The 21869-nt window shown below is 36.8% G+C and overlaps 2 protein-coding genes across 2 annotated transcripts in view; both read right to left on the minus strand.

Moving 5' to 3' along the window:
- The window catches only part of LOC134789377 (proton channel OtopLc-like), a 30481-nt gene extending 25551 nt beyond the window's left edge, over nt 1–4930 (minus strand). The window contains exon 1 of the mRNA XM_063760009.1: nt 4746–4930. Coding sequence (XP_063616079.1) covers nt 4746–4910 — 165 coding nt within the window. The 5' untranslated portion in view covers nt 4911–4930. The remainder of the gene's footprint in view (nt 1–4745) is intronic.
- Nucleotides 4931–7707: 2777 nt separating this feature from the next.
- On the minus strand, nt 7708–21582 carry LOC134806677 (proton channel OtopLc-like). Its single transcript, XM_063780004.1, has 11 exons — nt 21407–21582; nt 20365–20470; nt 19815–19961; nt 18669–18848; nt 17757–17960; nt 16544–16667; nt 15565–15714; nt 15317–15410; nt 13487–13639; nt 8462–8711; nt 7708–8111 (listed from the first exon to the last, which is right to left on the minus strand). Exons 1-11 carry the CDS (start codon nt 21514–21516, stop codon nt 7788–7790), a joined length of 1842 nt encoding a protein of 613 aa, XP_063636074.1. The 5' UTR covers nt 21517–21582; the 3' UTR covers nt 7708–7787.
- Nucleotides 21583–21869: the final 287 nt, after the last annotated feature.

Raw genomic sequence — 21869 nt, forward strand, 5'->3', positions numbered from 1 at the left:
ATGAGTAATTGTGAGACTTGCTTTGATTTTAGATATAAATGAAGCTATATTTTTATCATTGAATGTAGGTATTTAGTTACTTTAGCCATAAATATCACTCATAGATTTCTATAACTAGTATGGGCGCGAGATTAACGAACGTTGTAGGTACAATCATTAAATGTTTTAGCATATAACTATAACTATTTATTTATCAAATTCTCGGTTTACGTCTTCTTCGAGCTTCGAGTCCCGCCATCGGTTCCAGACTGCTTCCGCTTCCGAGAGTATACTCGTCACCTTGGAAACTCCTCTGCATGGGCTCCAAGTCAAGATGCAGATTTCGCACATAAGGCATCAAGGAGATTTACTTGTGGACAAGGTGGCCGAAGCTAGTTCAAACGGTGCGTTGGTTCCGATTTAATGTTATCTCAATGTTGATTTGACATGCCTTTATACTCTATGCTTTCATGTATATATAATTTACCTTTTAACCATAGTTCGAATAATAATTGGTTGTTTAATTGCATAAGAAAGTATACCAGTGTTTAGGGACATAAACCAACGTCTTAATACTTTATTAAACACTATTTATTTCTCAATTCCCGGTTCACGAGTGAGTACGGCAGCTAGCCCTGTTCCATCGGCGGCTTCGGAGTGGCTGTCTCAGAGCATCCTCGTCTGAAGCTGACCAATCCCACTGCTGCAACGGGCGCCCCTACCTTCTACATGAAGAAGCGACCGGCAGCGCTACGCCGCATCTGAACCTTCACTCTACTCATTGGGTCCGGTGCAGTATTCACCTGCGTGGGATGAGCAAGCTTTGGCTTCTCCACGACGTGAGAGCATCGTAGCCCACCAATCAGATCCTAATACGTAAACGGTGACGTAGATCATTACCAATTATGTTAGGTGTACTAAAACGGTTAAATAGGATTATTAATTTATTACGGTATTCATCTGTAGGTAGAATTATTGTAGGACATTCGCCATATTTGTATGTTTATATTATTGCGGTTTTAATATATGAATAGGTAGAGATATTTTATTATGGACTCTGGTTTCAAATGTAGGTACGGATTTTATTTCTTAACGTTCATTATTGATTTAGAAATCTAGTCAATGATTCTTGTGATTATCTGATGATTTATTTGAAAGCATATGACTCCTTGACGATGTGAGACTTCTAGGACATTCGGTAAAGCCATCTGTGTGATAATTGATACCTATTTAATGATCGTGATTACGTATTCATATTTTAATGCAAGTATTTACTAGATCATACAAACGTATGACTTTGAGCTAATCATATATCTCTCTCTCCTACGATCTGGTTCAGCTTTAGCTGGTTGCGAATCACTGTATCATTTGTAAAGCATTGTAGTTACATTGCTAATGCGTATAATTTTATCTATTATTACTGATAATATTTGGTAAACAGATTGGTATATTTATGGTCTTACAATTATACTTGAGCTACGAGTCCGTGTGATTCGCAAACAGCTATATGCTATACAGTTCAAGAGTCGTGAAATGCTATTGTGGGTGTATATTTTGAATATTTGGTATATAGTTTGATCTATATTTAGTCAATATTTTATACTTGCCCTAAATTCATTTGTCATATTGAATCAAGTCATTTGACTAGTGTGGTTATTAGTACCTATTACTACCATTTTGGATTACGCCCAATTGAAAGTATATTATATTTATTTACTTTCTTCTTCAAGGTTCTTTGAATTACCCATAATTCAATTATTTTAAATATCGCTAATAAGTCAATTATTTTAAATATCGCTAATAAGCGATGGTTTCACTCCAGGTTGATGGAGTACAGCATGAGTGCATGTATCATTGAGTATGATTCAATCTGGATGCAAGCCGTGATGCAAATGCTTGGCTTTTAATTACATTAATGGGTAAAGGTAGCAAATCCTATCCACAACTGGCTTTTAACTTAAATAACAGTTGTTTTACCCTTTGCGTGATATTGCGTAATATATTAATATAATAAAATGGCTGATCTCATGATAGTAGGGGCAACGATTATATCATTGTCTTGTTTATGGTCGTTCTTGGGCACTCATGTCAATTACTTACTTGGTATAAGTCTCGGTTTCTGTACTCGATAGTATAAACCATTACGTGATATATTCCATTTAGGCGACGGGCCTAAGGTACTGCAGACGGTGCAGGTCCTAGTGACATACCTATGGATATATTCTCGTAGAGACTTGCGGCTCGACATATAGGAGTTGTCCATGGATCGACGTATGCATGATAATTTTATGAGACTTAAAAGGTTGCCTTATAATTGACTGCAACCAGCTATTTTATGTTACAATATACTTAATTAAGATAATAAAATCGTGCGATGCCAGAATTCACCCGTCAGTCCTATCTCATGCTAACATATCGTTATATATTATATCTGAACTTGTTAGTAAATCTTATATTTTCATATTTGATCATTTTGTCAGAAACACATTTAAATCTTTTACTTGTTTTCATAATTTTCAGGCACCCTTTTATATAAATTAGAAATATATTAATTTCTGATATGTTTCACAATGGCATTTTATATGAAGAAGGTAGGGTTTATAATAGCCGTTTGTTAATAAATAATATTCAATTATTATGATAGGATTTTATGAATTCTTCTCTAGGGGCGTTACCTGGTATTTCTAGTTCCTTGAGGTTTTATTTATTAGGTAATACTTGAGGTTTTTATTTATAAGTCAATATTTAGGATCCTTGTGACATATGTTAGCTTCATCCTATTTTAGGAGCGTTATCCGTTAAATCTCGTATTTTAGGTTGTTATTTACATATTAGGAAGTATTTAGAATTATGTATTGTGCTTGTTGGAACATATTCCAGATTTTATGTTATGTAGTAACATGTCTCACACCTCGGAGAGCTTAGGTTATTACTTGTCATAATGCTGGTCTATATTTCCCAACTAGATGATCTTGGCATACTTTCCTTATATATTTACATAAGGTTTTATTTATTACTGTGACATATTTTATTATGGTTGTGTACAGGTTAAACTTGGGCAGTCAGGTTTTTGTCCCGTCTTGTTTTCCTGACTTAGGTATTTGGCCCTAGCAAGCAAGGCGGTATATCCTAATGCGTCCTACCCAGACGTCATTGGATATAGAGCTTATAAATTATTGAATTAATTCAGCTTACAAACTTAATATATTTGAATGCAATAAATCAAATTCGTTAGCATTCAATACCTTGTTTATTTTATACTTCATCCCCTCTAGCCTAGTCCCTTATATACTAAATTTCAGTATTATTTTCCAAAGGTTTCAATAATAGAGAAAGCTGAGGAAAATTTCAGTATTTCAGGTTATAAAGCTTCTATAGTAGAGCTTAGACTGGGTAAGACGTTACACGATTCAACATCGCTGTCCGCTCCCCCTGAAGGGTCGACCACACTCCCTAGGTACGTAAATCGCTCTACTTGCTCAACTGCTTCACCGTTGACATATACTGTCGCTGCGTCCAAGGTATTAAGGCGCATGTCCTTTGTTTTCGAGCAATTTATGCGCAGTCCTTCGTCCGCAGCAAATCCCGCAAGGTCATTGGTCTTGGATTGGAGATGTTCGTGTGACGTTGCGAGTAAACAAAGATCGTCGGCAAAGTCAATGTCTTCGAGGCTTCCTCTATTCACCCACGGGAGCCCCCTCCTCTCTTGGCTTGTTACTCTGCGAATCACGTCGTCCAAGACAATGAGGAACAACAACGGTGACAGCAAGCAACCCTGTTTCACCCCAGCTGTGACAGGTATACGGTCTGACAACTGCCCTTTATGCATAATACTACGTATTTTGCTCATCGTGCTAGAGGCGGACTAAAGCACAATAAAATACGCCGCTTCACTTCGATTCAAAATAAATTTCTTGTCAATAAAAGACAAGATTTAATAGTTGACTCTAGGTACCTACTTATATATTTTTTACAACAGTCATCTAACTCATCGAGACGTTGCACAGTGTTGCTATGGCCACCTCCGGTCTCCAACATCAGAGGAGCTGGATGTCAACGTAGTATTGCATTGTCACCAGTCTTTTATATTAGTATGTATAGGTACACTCGCATCCAATAATATTTTACCCTTCGAAGGCCGTAAAAATATGTGACACGCTCTTATGGCTCTACAAATAAGATCGTGTCAGATATTTTTGCGGCCTTCGTTGTATAACATATTATTGCAGGTGACTGTACCAAATTCTAGCACAATCAGATACCAAAAAGTGCTCGAATTATTTTCTAATTAAGAAGCCAACTTACTTAACTTCATACAGAACAGATGTCCAGCAGTGGATTTCCGATATCAGAATTTAATAAAAAAAAAAAGAGGATATAATTAAATCAAAACCGTTTATTTTTATGAAAAGAATATTAATACGGATTTCAGTTTTTGTTAATCACATTTCCTAAATGTTGAACTTTGCCAAGTACGCATTCCTCCAACCTTTTCCGCATATATTCCGAAATGAATGCAAAACTTATGCCTCGCGGTACAAAGTGAAAAGCCTTTTGTACGATACGCCTTAATAGCATATGCACGCTGCTGTGCTGGCCAGTGATCCTTTGTTACTAATCAATTCGCAACACTTATGAAACTAAAACAACCACCGCGTCTCCTTCGCACTTCGCGTTTGAAAATTATTTGAATTTCAAATAGGAAATCTGTCGCTTAAAATGTAGTTAGTACTTGTACATACATACGAATAAAAATATATACACACCCCCGGATCTCCGTCAGCTTCCACGTCATAATCAGGTTCATCTTCTGGTTCCTCATAATGCTGCAAGGAAGTCTCCGAATGAAACTTCTTGTCTCCCATTCGCTTCCTATTCACTATTTCATCTAAAATGTCTTTTCTAATATTGCCTGTGCCCGTATCAGTCATTTTTGATCACTTTAAAATTATTTAAATCACTTCGCGTTTAAAAAAAAAAATCTCTTCTTTGCAAATAACTTAATAATCTGCCATATCTATTACTCACGCACGGACGATTATAGACTACCTTCCTTGATCGAGTGAGTTCTGCAATTTAGATTGCGAATGAATTAATAAAAATATTCCGATTATTATCTGTTATCATTCCGAAACGTAGCAATCTATTTACCGATGGTTTAATTGTTATGAAGTTCATTGAATCGTTTCCTTGTCTGGCTGTTTCCTTTGTAAATTGCGTTCTTAGACTGAGGCACGGTGATTTAAAAAACCGGCCAAGTGCGAGTCGGACTCGCGCACGAAGGGTTCCGTACCACTACGCAAAAAACGGCAAAAAATCACGTCTTTTTTGTATGGGAGCGCCACTTAAATATTTATTATTATCTGTTTTTAGTATTTGTTGTTATAGCGGCAATAGAAATACATCATCTGTGAAAATTTCAACTGCCTAGCTATCGCAGTTCATGAGATACAGTGTGGTGACAGACAGACAGACGGTCAGCGGAGTCTTAGTAATAGGGTCCCGGTTTTACCCTTTGGGTATGGAACCCTAAAAATGGCCTTTGTCGACACAGGCTTGGGCTACGACGTACTAAAACTTTTATCAATGCGTCGGCAAGTAGATATTATAAAAACAAAGTTTAAATTTGTTGAATTTTGAATATAAAAAAATACAGTTTTTTCCTCTCACATTTTTTATACGCCAGATATAATTTCTTATCAGTTTAATGCCAAATTTCCCAACTTCGTGATAAATGCCTTATCATCTTGTTTAATCTGAAAAATAATTTTATGATGTCTCGTTTGGCCAGCCTTCATAAGAATCGACCGGGGAATATTTCTGACTGACAATAAATAACTGCTGATTTAATCACACATTATAATCTCTCTCTCTCTCTGTGGTCGGTCCCTCATGTCTGAGGATCGTGGTCAGTATCAGGGTTGCCTCTGGAGCGGATAATCTGCTCCACCGGTTTCTGTCCAACGCGTTTTTGACGACCGTGTAGAAATAGTCTTTAACTTGAGCGGGCCATCTTATTGGTGAACGACCGCGTGATCCAACCACAGTTTTTCCAAACTATTGTCACTTCTGCGCACTGTGTGTCCGAAATATGACAGTATGCGTTGTTGGCATGTGGTGGATAGACGAGTTTTCACTTGAAGCTGGGTTAGGATTGATGCATTAGTACGCCTTGCAGTCCAAGGTCATCAACATTCGTCTCCAGCACCATATCTCAAATGCATCAATCCTTTTTCTCTCTCTGGCCAGGATAGTCCACGTTTCCACTCCATACAGGAAGGTAGTACACGTTTCCACTTCAATAATACCAGATATGATTTCTTATCAGTTTAATAACAAATTTCCCAATTTTAGTGATAAGTACCGTTGTTTGTATAAACTAGGTTGGGAAATTTTAAGTGGATATGTTAAAAAATCAGAAAAATAGTTTAAAGACCCCAAGCAAACCCCAAGTGAATGGGATAAGGGCAAGTGAATGATGAGGAAATATTTTTACTCAATTTAATGTATGGATATATATTAATCATAGCTATAAACCCTATCATTTGACTTTTTTCAATTGATAGGGTTTATAGCTATGATTAATAATTTTAATAATTTATGACTAGGTATACATCACGACGTATTGCTCTCACGATTGGAACGTAAACTCCAGCACTCAATTTATCAAGAATATCATTTCCCGCAGCTGCAACACCACACCAGCAACGCTGTTGCAGTTGCAATTCAAATGTAACCTTAATGAGGATTTTTTTATCTGAATAATAAAAACAAAAAAGATTTTTATTAGGATGCTACATATTTATTATAAATACAAACTTAGTACTAGATGGTATCTTATCTACAATAGCTAAATGCCACCAACATTGATACAGTATATGTAATTATCAAACTCCGATTAGAACGAGATTAAGCACATTTATATTTTTTCAAATTACATTGTCAATGGTAAAGAATGCAGATAAATGAGATACTTATTTTAAAAAATGGTGTAAACAAGTGGGAAAAATTACCTATCTTATCTTCATCAGTATCATCCGCGATCTGTATCTCGTGTCACAATCACGCATTTAATACATTTTTATTAATATTTTAACACATTCACTATCCCAATCAGAATTGTCAACCTTACGGCTCTGTAATAAAGGCTTCTCGTAACCCATAGACGGGGCACGGACAGTGAACTTGAATAAGGAATACATTCTACTCGTATTAATTAATCGTCAAGGGTTATTATAATTACCTCTAGTGTAAGAGGACCTACTTTCGAATCCCTTCATTTGCGGTCGAATAGGATGTAGAGTTGAGGAGAGTCTTTTCAAAAGGGCTTTTTTCTCTACATATGAACACCATACAAAAATATGTCATTTTGAAAAGACGCTCCTCAGTTTGTCTACGCTAAGGGTTTTCACATTGGTTGTGGATAATGTGGATTCTGAATCAGTGTGATGACCGTGTAAGTTTGCACTGACTTGGCAGTAACAATGTATGACCGCGTCATACTTGCCTCAGCACTTGGCATGCAGATTTGGCATAGACTCACGGCCCGATCCGAACTTTAAGATGCGTCAATTAATAGATCTAGAAACTATATGGATTAGATATGTCAGTGCCAAATGTGACGTTTCTTCAAACAAAAACGTTTCTTTTGACATTGACACATCTAATCCATATCGTTTCTAGATCCATTAATTGACGTATCTTAAAGTTCGAATCGGGCAGGTACTCTATTAAAAGTTAAACTTGTGAGCTTTCAGATGCGGTAATTTTAGTGAAAACTACAATCTAAATCCAGTCAATGATTAAAATCAGTGATCTTCGATCCCTGGTTTATAGGCATAAGTCCATATATCAGCTATGCACACACTGGAGTGAAACCGGAAGAACATAATCATGGGTTGGCAAAGGTGGCCGATTGCGAGCCAAATTTCTTTTCCATAATACTCATATCTCACGTCTGTGCTTTCCGGAGACTGATATGAGAAAGTATACATAACCCACATTGATACATTAGTGACGAGTAAGAATAGGACAAGTTCCCGCCCCGGCTTGATTCGTCGTAGTTTTCGGGAGTTGCTGCATCGCCGCAACCCGTCAATTATGAAAACGATTTGTATTACCATTTGTAAAGACTGAAACAAAATAAAGTTTAGTTATTTGCCTATTCAATTAAATAATAAAAACTCGTATAATTTAGATGGACGAGTAACGAAACGAAAGAGAAACGTAAATAGGTACACGGTTTTGTTAAATACATGTCGCTACGACGAGCTAGTTGAAATTAAAGTCCTTTGACTTACGATTCTTACTAATCAGAAAAAGGTAGCAAAGTTGTTGTCCATATGTTTGAGGTATTAAAAACACACACATAATTTTATTTCTTTATTGTCTTTTGAATAATCGTATTTAACGGTACTAATTGATGATAACGGTCTATATCTATGTTTACAACCTTTATTTTTAATCGTCTGCGATTACTCACCATCATGATTGTATCTAGGAACTTTACTATGTTCAACGTCGTGATCGCGGGAATGACGGTCAGCATCGATTCTAGGAAAAACGCAGGCACGCAGACATATAACAAGACATCATCTAGCCACTGGACTGGGTGCTTGTTGATGTCTAGGGATTGCGTCTTGTAGAAAACTATTCCACTGGTTACCAACATGACCATGTGAAGTGTTAGTTTCACAATGTCAACAAAATATTGGCTGATGATTTGAAAGTCCCTTAAAAGAAAAATAAAGGGAAATGTAAATATATACACAATACGTTTTTTGAGGATTTGATAGAACTCCGCAGAAGTAAGCATCAGGTTCTGAATCCGGAACTTTCCGATTGAAAGCTGTACCTCCCGCCCCTTCTTACTTACTTACCTCCTCGTAATATGAACACCCCCTTTAGATATACCCCTAAATATGGCCATGTGATCGTCTAGCTAGTAGTTAGGACCCCTCTGAAGTGAACCGCGGTAACCTCAAATGCTTTAATGAGTATCAGCTAAATTTTGGACTCTGACTTTATTTATTATTACCTAGATTTTTGAGAACAGATATTTATGGTAATAAAATAATTATTTATGGAAGTAAGAAATAATCTAAAGAAAATTATTCACAGAAATAGAAAATTATTCAGAATTTATTAGTGCAACGTAAATGATGGTGTAAAATTTACTATAATGTATTTAAGTATTACAGCATATATGATGATATAAATATATAAAAATGTTGTTGGTAAAATCCTGCCACACCTATTAAGCTTCCGGGATAACATAGAAGCAGCACTCCTGAGATAAGCTCTTTTACACCCTAGCATTTCAAGGTTAATTATAATTAAATATCATCTTCTAAACGATGTGTGATTTAATCACACGTGCTGCTCCGTACGCCCGATGCAGGTCTGGAAGCTCTTAGTCCGATTTGCAAGTATTAATCGGAACACCTACCCTACCAGTTTAGCCAGAAGGGCTATGACCAACACTTCGTAACCTAAGCGCACCTAGATGATGATGAAAAGAAGTGTCAAAGTATCCATCAGTCATCATAATTACTTATCTTTTTTATATTCAAAAGCTAGGGATGCTAATCCCTTAATCCCATTCCCCAGAACTAATAATCTATACAGAATTCCTAGTTCTCTAGATGTATAAACGAAGTACCGAGTTTATTCACTGACTATTATGTTTAATCGAGGCCGAAATTGAGTATTCACTCAATAAATCCTTTGTACTGCTCTTGCCTGACAAAGGTCCCCTAAAGCAAACCGTTCTTCAATCCCAGAATAGTCTGCGTTCCTAAATCCAGATTGATAATTAAGAGATTATGTTGTAAATACCTGATTATATTACTCAGTACCTCGTCCCTACACCAGACAACCAGAAATGAAAAATAAAAATTTATAAAGCCGTTAATGATCCCCATATAAATTAGAAATTAGGAAGATTTAGGCAGATGAACCCTTCATCTTTTAAACACTCGTATTTTAAGATTAAGAAACCATATTTTTAAACCCTTAAAGAGAAATATATATCAACCATATCAATTGTATAGACCAGAACTAAAAAAAGAACCCTAATAAACAACAAAATGAGTGTGTGATTCTACCCTAACTCTACCCATTGTCCCTAATCTAGTACATTCAAAGCACAGTTCGTTCTTACCATCGACCTAATGCTTTGTAATATACGCAAGTGTGGTCCCTACGAGAAGCTGTAACGTTCGGCAGGCAAAACCGAGAAGGCAACCTACAGGCCAGTGTATTTGACTCCCTCCTTATCGCCCGCGGGCATGGTGGATAAGAATAAGTCGCCCTATTCCGTGTATATAAGTGGATCAGTACCCTAGCACACACACATACCGATCACATGGAAAACTCTGCCGAGACAAAGGCTATAAGTGCAATTTCAGTCACGACAGAAGCCTTTCCCCGCAACCAGCACTAGCATGAGCCGGAGCACCGAAATATATAAATAAATTTAATCAGTGGGCAGGATTTACACCCAATGACGCGCACGTGACGTCCCCACATCCATCTAAACAGCTGGACCTTGAGACTAGTGAGATAATTCGTCTCTTATGTTGATATAGAAGAGACGCCAAGTCCTCTCAAACTTGGAGCAATAGACTCCTAACCATCCAATCCCTTGGCACCGTTAGGCGGAGTGAATGCTTAGCAGGACAAACTGTCAGTCCAAACAATGATCTGGTTTTAAAATAGCAAAAAGACCCCATAATTAAACACTAAAAAATAGCTAAGTTATCGCAAAATTAAACTAACTTAATAGAAAAGTGAAGTTCCCTTAAACACTGTCATCTATATCTAACGTTACGAGAATTTCTTCCCGCAAAACCAAACACAGACACTATTCCAAGCCCCGGCCATGCAACGACATTGTCACTGCATAATATGACGGCACTCAGAACACACGGTGTAGGAAACCTCAATAACTAAAATCCCATACATGGCAGTAAAGAAACTCCACAACAGCCCATGTCCAGCGTTACGACGATATTGTCTCCGTAAAACCAAACACAGACACAAATTCTAAGTTTAAATTTACCAGGATAATTCCAAGCAAAAACAAACACAGAAAAAGTAGCAGAGTAACTTCACTTACCAGTATTACGTTACGCCCGAAAACCAGAGTCACTGCTAGTCCGATGGTTGAAGAATGAATGAACCGAGTCGATGATGTGTTGTCCTTCGACACCCTTTTGAAGGGGTGCGAGTGGCCTCTTCCGCCTTCCGGCTGCGGAGGCTGTCTCTGGTCGCGCCCCACCTTGTGGGGCGGTCGATCGCACGTCTTTTTGGGGACGGCTGTGTGTCCAATGTGGGCCAGCTTTTTCGCCGCCGGCCGTTATCCAACCCCGCGACCCCTAGCCTGGTGATACCGTTTGAGCGGGGCCAGGTTTCGGGGCCGCAGAGAAGGCAACCGACAGCTTAGGCTGGCGTGTACGTCGTGCCTATGTAGGCGGTGAACCGAGTCGACTGTCCGCTCCGCCTTTTATACCTTTTTCTAGCGACGAGCCGGCGACTTATGCGACATATTGGCGATTAAACGGTGACATACTTGCGACATACTGGCGTCCCGCGACATACTGGCGTCCCGCGACATACTAGCGTCCTAATAGTGACATGCCGGCGACAAGTTGCGACATTCTGGGGCCCCATTGGCGACATGCGACGTACTGGCGACATGCGACGTATTGGCGGCCTATTAGGGACCCACGACATTATGGCGACCCATCGGCGACATGCGACGTACTGGCGACCTATTAGGGACCTACGACATACCGGCGACCCATTGGAGACATGCGACGTACTGGCGACCTATTAGGGACATGCGACGTATTGGCGACCTATTAGGGACATGCGACTAGGGTCATAACGGCGACATATTGGCGACATATTGGCGACATAACGGCGACATATCGGCGACATAACGGCGACATAACGGCGACATATCGGCGACATAACGGCGACATATTGGCGACAAATTGGTGACATAAACGGTGACACAACAGTGACATAACCGGCGACACAATAGTGACATAACAGTGACTTATAGAGACAAACGCTATTCCAAAAATACCAGGGCACCAGAACTGAGGAAGAAGTTATTAGCCTCGTGGCATGTAACGACGTTCGATTCAAGAAGAAAGATCATAAGCTCCATTTTGTTTACTAAGCCATATTCCTTAAATATTAACGTTCACAATTGCTTACTGCAAAGTATAAATCATGTCCCTTTCATTCATGCAGTTTAGAGAAAGATGGAGCTAATTTTAATGACGTCTACGCACACATAGGCAGCAGAGAACGTTCGAAAACATCACGTACGAATTTTTAACATTATTTTACTTTGAGATATTTTAAGTTTATTTCTGAAAATCGTCCCTGTATTGAAGTATTTTATGTTTATTAGTATCAAATATATTATTTAAGACATCTGGGATCTAGAGGGTTAATTATTATAATATTTATTTTTGTCTTACGAATTTTAATTTCATGTTTCGAAATTGTACTAGGGCATCAGCGTAACGGAACGTCGAGCTGTCATTAATGTCACTGTCAACTCAATACTATTTGTTGTTGGTTGTTTTCTGAAGGCTTATTTTGTTTATTTCTAAGCTAAAATAAGGATTAATTAAACAAAAATGCATCTGATAAATAATGAAACATGGAATCAAGTGCTTCAAGTTCCAATTGTTAGAATATTCAATGGAATCATGAACGAAATATGCGACCGCAAGGGACATTAGTATTACAAAGTATTTCCTACTATTTTATGTGTTTTGTAATGAAAAATGAGGCCAATACTAGGCAATAGGCATACGACTAGTCACAAAGCCTCATGCGTTTTAGTAAATAGTGAGTAAAATCTTAAAACAAAATTATTCTCGTATATAAATTTCAACCCCCTTTTAACTTCCTTTGATGAGGAGTTTTCTATAACGCTGAAAAAATATTTCAACTGTGTTTTTTAATATCCAAATGACGAAGTCCCTTACAAAAAAAATCGTTCCTGATACAAAATTTCAACCCTTTTTTCCACCACCTTAGGGGATGTAGGTTAAAGTGCGATTCGGACTCGCCCACCGAGGGTTCCGTACTTTTTAGTATTTGTTGTTATAGCGGCAACAGAAATAGTTACATCATCTGTGAAAATGTCAACTGTCTAGCTATCACGGTTCGTGAGATACAGCCTGGTGACAGACGGACGGACGGACGGACGGACAGCGGAGTCTTACTAATAGGGTTTTACCCTTTGGGTACGGAACCCTAAAAAATGAGCTCTAGATGCAAACTTCCAACCCTTTTTTCACGCCCTTAAGCAAAATTGTCAAAAGGTTGAAATCAGTTTTCTTGTATTCATAAATTACTTTTTACGAAGTTCAAGTTAATTTTATCGACATATACTCGTGACATTGTTTTGCTATGGGTATCAATTTTAGTTAAACTGACATCTATTTTAATCGACTTATACATTGTAACTAACACTTACTCGTGTCTTATGTTGCCCAGCACGAAGCTAAGTATAATAGCAACGATGAGTAGGACGATCGTGAAAAAACTAGAGAAGAGTCCACAAAATGCGCTGCGACAGCTGATGTGGATCTCCAAAGCGTGAGGACTATTTACATCCCCACTGACGTTACTGTAAAAAATATATATTCAATTATTAAGGCATTACTGACACGGAAGTTCTATATATTAAAATTTTAAGGTGGACATTCACTAGACACGAAATAGCAAAATATAAGATAAAAATACTAAATTATAAAAAATACCATACCACTAGCTTCATACAAGCTTATATGTATAAAGTTATATTTCTATTTATAGCCTTCCTATCAATTTGTGCTGTTGGACATTTAAAACGTTTTTCACAGTTTAAAACTGTATTCCCTTAACTCCTAGCAATTAAACCTTTGCATCTTTTGGGTTTTAAACACATACTAAATAATAAACTGACAGTTTGATACACTACATTATAAGATAAGTACGTTCATTCATTCATGTATTGATTTCGGTCTTCCTATTAATGTACTTTTCAATCATTCAATACTATGCAACTACGTTTTTGGTGTTTATTTAACGGGTTTTATCTGGAGTACTTTGCGATACCAGAATGCCCATTAAAACAAAAGGCAAAATCTATAAGACTGCCGTAAGACCGGTCATGTTGTATGGTTCGGAGTGCTGGACTGCACTTAAGAAGCACGAACAACAAGTGCATACGGCAGAGATGAAGATGCTGAGATGGGCAGGTGGGGTAACACGCTTGGATAAAATCCGAAATGAATACGTCAGAGGATCCTTTAAGGTAGCCTCAATAATCGACAAGCTGAAAGAAGGGAGACTCCGCTGGTATGGCCACGTAATGAGAAGGGAGGAGAGCTACTCTGTCAAGACTGTGCTCAACATCAAAACACAGCCCAGGGGAAGAGGCAGGCCACCAGCCACGTGGTGGTCAACTGTCGAGAGGGATCTAAAGGCCCAAGACATTTCGCCAATGACAACCCGGGACAGAAGGTCCTGGCGCCGCTGCAGAAGGAGGCCCGACCCCAGATGAACTGGGAATATGGGCAAGGACAAGAAGAAGATTTAACGGGTTTCCAACTTCGAGCAACACCGGCTTCCGACACATCGGAAGGGAGGGGCCCAAGCGATATCTCACCGTACAAATCATTCTGCCATTTTTCGCGGGGGGAATGGTGCACACAGTCGCACTTCTCACACACTTACATACAAAATCCAATCTGTAATGACGACATAAATACATAGAAAATGACACACGTCAAAGACAAATCTTGCAAACCTCGATCTCTTTTTGTGTACGGACGAGTGACAAGTGTCACAACACGCACACTAACACATTTTCGTTGAAGTATGTTATTGTATTCTGAGAGATGAGAAGTCGGATTTGTCGCTAGACCGATCCGCAATTATTACATGTGAAATGTAACACTTTCTTTTTGTAAATTTGATGTCCCCGACCTCTTTTTATAACAAAAAACCGAGCAAACAGGCATTTTTGTGCAGCAGTGTTCACGCGCGCGTCTGGACTCGGTCTAGTGAAAAATCCAAGTGCAACTAGTTTTATTACCCGCGCTAGATTAGATTGACGCGCTAATCTTGTACCTCGGCAGAGGGGAAATAGTGCGAATGCCGCCTCCCTTCCGTGTTGCTCGAAGGTTTCCAACGTTTTGGCGACTGTTCGAATTGAGACAAGTCAGTATAAAATATTGAATAGAATAGAATAGAAAATAGAATACAATACAATACAATAGAATAAAATATAAAATATAATATTGGTTTGCTAGGTACTCACGACTGTGCGTATAATGAGTGATGGAAATTTTGGACTTCTTCTGAGGAATGTCGGCATTTACCAATATTCCTCCAGACCATGAAAAAGATCCCAACTGAAAAAGAAAAAAAAACTATCAGGAAGCTTACTTGTAAATAATCCAAATATTTTTCTTCATAGCATCAGCAAAAATGGAGCAAGCTATTTTTCTTCAAATTACAAGCTAAGCAAAACGAAGATAAATATGTTTTTTTTTTCTAATCTTTTACCTACTAAAATATTGAACTCCACTGTAAACGGGTACAAATATGCTGAATATTCATCAAAGACTTGTGCAGCAGCTGCAGTCGGTCTGCAAGTCTCTTGCCAGTTGAAATTCGCTGTAGCTGGGAGTACTGTAGTGTTTGTAGTATTATTAACTAAAAAGAAATGTAAAAATAAATAAAGCATAACATAAAATCCAAAAGAGTGACCTATCTTAGTACAATTTTCCGTCCTCAAGAGGCCAATTCGAAAGGGCATTTTGGTGTCTAATTCAATAAACACTACGGACTCGTTCATAGATATTATGATACAATTTGGCAATAACGTCGTGTATACATACTTTTAGCAATTTGTTCGTGTCGATATTTAATACCTTTCTAATACAATAAATCCGACATTTTTAATAAAAACCGGCCAAATGTATTTTTTATATACTGTGAAACGCGATTGAATTGACTTTAAAAAACCCGTAGGGGTCGGATCAAAAACTAAGTACTTAATTACTATATTTAGCATATTTCTAATAGGTTTTCCTGTCATCTATAGGTAAAGAACTATTTTGTATACTGTTTTCAAAAATGTAGACCAAGTAGTTTCGGAGGTAAAGGGGGGGGGGGGGGGGGGGGGTGTTAATTTTTTGGCAATTTTGGCAAAAAAATAAAATTTGTGATTTTAAAAATGAGCTCTTTCATTTGATACATATCAACACGATATTGTTTAAAAAACATTATTTTTTAATTTTCTCATTTACCCCCCAAAAGTGGCCTCCATGTTTAAAATGTATTTGTTTACGTAAGATGTCCGTCTTTGGGTCACGAATTTATATATGTGTACCAAATTTCAACTTACTTGTGTGACAGACGGACAGACAGACAGACGTACTCGTACCCTATAAGGGTTCCGTATTTTTCCTTTTCAGGTACGGAACCCTAAAAATGCTCTATAAAATCGATGAAGCTGACTATGTCAATTAAAGTAACTTACTCATTTTTTTTATTTGGAGGATTTCATAGGCTCTGTACGCAAGTCTCGTTTCCGTGCTAACTGCTGCAAACCAAAGGCAAATATTCCCCGCCATCACGTGCAAGAATGCTACACGTAGTATATTCTGAAACATCATAATACATACTAGTATAGGAGCAATATTTGTACCCATAATGTAATGATGAACGAATGACAAGGCGTGAATTTTTTGCATTCATACATTCTGACTTGTTTCGTGATAGGTATTAAATTATTCCATAAAATACTTAAGTGCCTTTTTTATGGTAGTTGGTTAGTTATGATTCTTGTAATCATAAAGGAGAACAAAACTTTATAGGTATGTATTTACAAAATACAAATTTATTCCTTATAATTTTTTTCAGGATCGAGAACAAGACAAAAATATTCCAACTTTTTGGAAACATTTTGCAACTTGCACATCCGTGAACGTACATAATATATGTATATTATGTAACCATGGCCAAATGATTAACGTTGGCTATTGGCAATGCTCATGCCATAGCGTTGAGGACTCTCCAAGGATTCTAAAGTCCGTCTTAGGTATCTTTGCACCCACTTGAACAAAGTGAGTGAGTGCCATTGTAGTGAAGTGCTCTCCTATTATGTAGGTACCTAATAAAGGCTGCTCGAACGAGTTGGATTAAATTTAATATAGGGGTTTACGGGGAAGAGGAATATGGAATATATCTAGCTGGATTTCATTTCTAGGAAAATTCATTCGTTCAAGATTTCAAGCATTCGCATACGGCAAAAAATGCCAATCATTTTTGATCATCACTCACTTTATAGGTAACCCTTTAGGTATAGACATTGAATATTGCCGAATATTTATTGAATATTTAACTACTTCTTACTAGGTCCTTTAGAAATCTTATATAGTGTTACACATTTTATTGTATCGTTAACTTTTTCACATCTTTCCTGTAGACCTCGTAAAGTTAAGATAATCAAAAGCAAATTTTTACGCTGCACCCTTTCAGGTGGGATACATTATTTCAGTCCTTGAGACTCTAATAAGAAAAACGTGATATAAATGTACCTGTAATGTTAACTTTCATTGTCTTATCCACAGAAGGAACCTTATTCTGAAATAATTTTGACCCGTAACCGTAATTAAATTAAACTTAAATGTAAGGGAAATCTCATACTTGTTTGCTGATTCATCTTAATCAGTCCGTGGATAGTGGCTCACCGTGTGTTTAACGATGATTAAGTTTGAGTAGTTAAAGATGAAGAATAACTGCAGGAAGCAGTAGAAGCACTGCAACAGGCCGGCGGCGTACTCGGATACGTTGATGCACTGGGCGTTGCTGACGGCGAGGCTCCAGTGCACCGTCACCACCAACAAGACGGTGTGCACGAAGTGCCCCAAAGCGAAAGCTGTGGACAATATACACTTTTAAGAGGTGTGTATTTTTCATAAATTTACAAGTGGAAAAAATTACTGCCTTGGGTGAGACTTGAAGTCACGTGGCCTCTGGATATTGAATATTTTCAAGTCTCACACAAGGCAGTATTTTTTTAATAGCATCGTTCGCAGACGTTTCTGCTTGTTAAAAAATAAATCTGTATTTTTCATGTAAAATAAAAAAAAAACAATCTAGTTTAATCCAAGTTAAAAATTTGATTGTTGCTTAAAATAATAGTGACATTGAATTTGTTATTTAAAAATATGCAATTGTAACATTATTTGTTTCATGCCAGTGCGGTGTTGTATCGCAACGCACGGAAGTCAAAAGATAATTGGGGTCATTCTTTTTCATTTATTGTCAGAAAAAAGTATGATAGATATTGAATTCATGTATAAAATTTGTACCTGAACCAAATAATAGGAATTTGTTGGCCAAGCTTAATATATTCATATTGATTAATGTAAAAAAAGGTAACTCATTGGTAATGGACTTATTTTCATACAAATAGGGAGACAATCAAGAACTAATGAGTTACTGTGATTAAGAATATTTACAGAAGTTATTTATTGAACAAAGCCATCGGGATTGACAGCCTAATTAAGCCACTTTCTCCATCACGAAACAGAAAATAAAAGTAATAACGAAAAAACGGCCACTTCTTATAAATAAGAATACTTAAATGGTAATTTTACCATACCGGCAGCACCCAATTTTAAGTAAACACTTCCCGCGTGTCGGCCCTCTGCGAAGCAGTAGCTGTGTTCAATCTGCTCCAGCTCTCGTTCAGGTGCAGGTGGGATGAATGCACTTGACACGTCCAGTTCATTGCTGTTGTTCAAGTTTCTGCCATTTTCGTGGAAGTGTGCATCATACTGTAAATGACAATACCACTTATTGTAATTACAAAAATAACCTTTAAAGTAAGTACGGCATTCAGGGAATTCCGAATGTCGAAAACCGATGGATAATTCCAAACAAACAACTCTTATTAATTTTGGTTGATTTTCATCTGGTTTTCGACTTAAAGTTTGGTATAAAATATTTTTTTCATGAAAATACTTCATTTATGGTATATAATGCAGGTATCTCATTACATAAAGTCAAATAACAAACATACAAGTCTTCAACGCTTTTTTTCTATTGTAAAAAAGATTTGATTTACTTAATTCATTCAGAACTGTCCTATTTATTGGATCATAGAAACCAACTGTCATAAATTGTTATCTAATAATATTAAGTAATAAATGATTAGTTAACTGAATTACCTGTTATACTTACTCGTAGTGACCGCATCAATATTAGAAATTATTAACGAACACTTTATTTTTTAAATTGGCCCTATTGGTGGTATTGGTCTGAAAGGCCTAGCAGGTAGGTTCTTTAGTAAATGACATCTATGTCAGTGTATAATTTATATATATTATCTACTTCTACTGTAACCACTAAAAAAAACAAATCAAAATAAGATGCTTTGTTCCCTAGTTAAATTGGTCCTAATTGACCATAGCGCTAATGAATAGAATCACTTTGTAATGGAAAGGGCCGTGTGCGATGGCCAAGACGTATTATTTATGTAAAAAATGTTTAAAAAAATTACATGGAAATACCTACTTGAGCGCGTCAGATATTGATTGGGTTGATCGCAACGTTATTTTGGTTTGATAAATTAACTTAAAGTTTTATTACAGTTAAAGTATTTTTGCAGTGATTTAGCTTAGATTTTAGCTTTTGTTATGCTAGTTTGATTATATTATACAATTTTTTTTTGAGTAAGTTTTATTCGCAATTTATACAAATTCACCGCCGGGGATTTTAGGGGTAACTTAAAAGACGTTTACCTGTCTTAGATAATGTAGTTCTCGTTGCTCTTCCTTATTTCTTAAAGCTTCTACCTGCTTCCGTATTCTTCTGGTGAACAGCTTGACGTCCACGATTAATATACACAATATTATCAGACCGGTTACTGTTACGTAGATGGTTATTACCTGGAAATTAGTTATTGTTAAATTAATATTCGTAAAATAACCTTCCGTTCTCTAACATAAGTTTACATAATATGAAAGTAATTATGTATAAATGTACAACAATCAACTTTTAGAGATTGGATCCGATTCGGGAATCCATTTTTTTTTTCACTTAACAAGCGCAGGCTTTTGGAGAAACAAAATAACATAAATTTAAATACCCAAAACAGATGATTTTAGAAATCCTCTTCAGTTTAAAATGTTGTTTACTTGTAATTAAGTATTGATAATTTTTTTTATTATTTGTTGAGATCAAATGCATTTATTACTAAAAACCAAACTACAAACTGGCATTTAAATGCAATCTATAGTGTTTTGCTGTCACATTATTGCTTTTCAGCATTCAATTATTATTAATACTCACAGGAGACCATTTATCGTTGATGAGTGCTGTCGTCACAAGTACTATTGCTGCTAATATTATCAAAAAGGATGAGTAAAGAAATCCCAGAACGTATGACAGACGTTTTCTGAAACAAGTCATTCGGATATTGTAAATACTTACAACAAAAGTTCCAGAAATATATTTAGACGACCTTATTGTCAGTGTATTAGAAGCGTGTAAATATTTATTTTGGAACGTTGGCTAGTATAGATATTTGTAAACTCGACTGTAGCTACCGTACTGGCCAATAATTTGTTACCAAATTAATTTTTAACAAGCAGAAACGTCTCTGCGAACGATGCTATTAAGCTTAGAATAAATTTAAAGGTGGGAAAATTACTGTCTTGCACCAAAAAATTACTGGCAGAACGCTATCGATCCAGAGGCCGTGAGTCCAAGTTTCACCGAGAACAGTAATTTTTTCACTTTTAAATTTGTTACCAGTTCGCTAAAACCAGCTATCATAGTACCTAAAATGTATTTTAATTTAAACCAAAGATTTGCTTATTGTCAATTAAATGTTACATTCTCAAAATTTCTAAAAGAATCGTAGATACTTATCTTTTTTTCCACAATACCATTAAGTACATTGTACAATACATATTGTCAAAAAATAAACAACCCGTTGCTTTATTTGCAAGAAAACAATGTTTTTCTGTAAATGATCCACTTTTACCAATGTCACAAGACCCTAAAATACACATCTACCATAACTTACGTAGGTATAGACAAGAATATTCGGTTCTTAACCGAAATTCGGTTCAAAATCTCCTATAACCGATAAAAAACGGAACTCGGTTTTTGGTTACAGTTGCAATGCCTAATGGTCACGCTTTTATCATCTGTCATCGTAGCCGTCACTTTTTAACAGGTATGCTAGTACGAGACGAGAGTGATTCATGAGTCTCAGATGATAAAAGTGCATCCATCATATCCGTACCTACAGCTTTGCAAAACACAGCATCAAATGGAATAAACTGCCAGCACTGAAAGTTTAAAATTATATATAAAATGAACATACATAGTCGTAGCTTTCTTCTCGCAAGGAGGCGTTGGTAACGGATTGTAGACATCGTGCTGGTCCTGTAGCGAATGTGCCGATCCTATTTCCAATGCACCTGCTGGTGTCATCCTTCACGAGATTTTTTACCACATTAAAACTGAACACCTGAATCTATATTTTAATTAGCGTTTCAAAGTACACAAATACTTCATTTAATTATAATGACACAGCCACTGCCATCACATTACAGGAGGTTAAAGTTTATGTATATGTCGTTTTTGAGAATTGCGAAGAACTCACATTGCACACAAATAATCCGTTTAACCACAAATGTGTAAATACACACGTCACTGTTTTATACAGAATTTAGGTGTGTCTTATCATTTGAGATAATGTTATTTTATCTTAAGATTATTTTACTTTTCAAATTCAATCTTTTATTTAACTAACACTTATCTTTCGAATCGGGCATAGAAGAAAA

The sequence above is a fragment of the Cydia splendana genome, chromosome 3 (assembly GCF_910591565.1).
Source record: "Cydia splendana chromosome 3, ilCydSple1.2, whole genome shotgun sequence".
Taxonomy (NCBI): Eukaryota; Metazoa; Arthropoda; class Insecta; order Lepidoptera; family Tortricidae; genus Cydia; species Cydia splendana.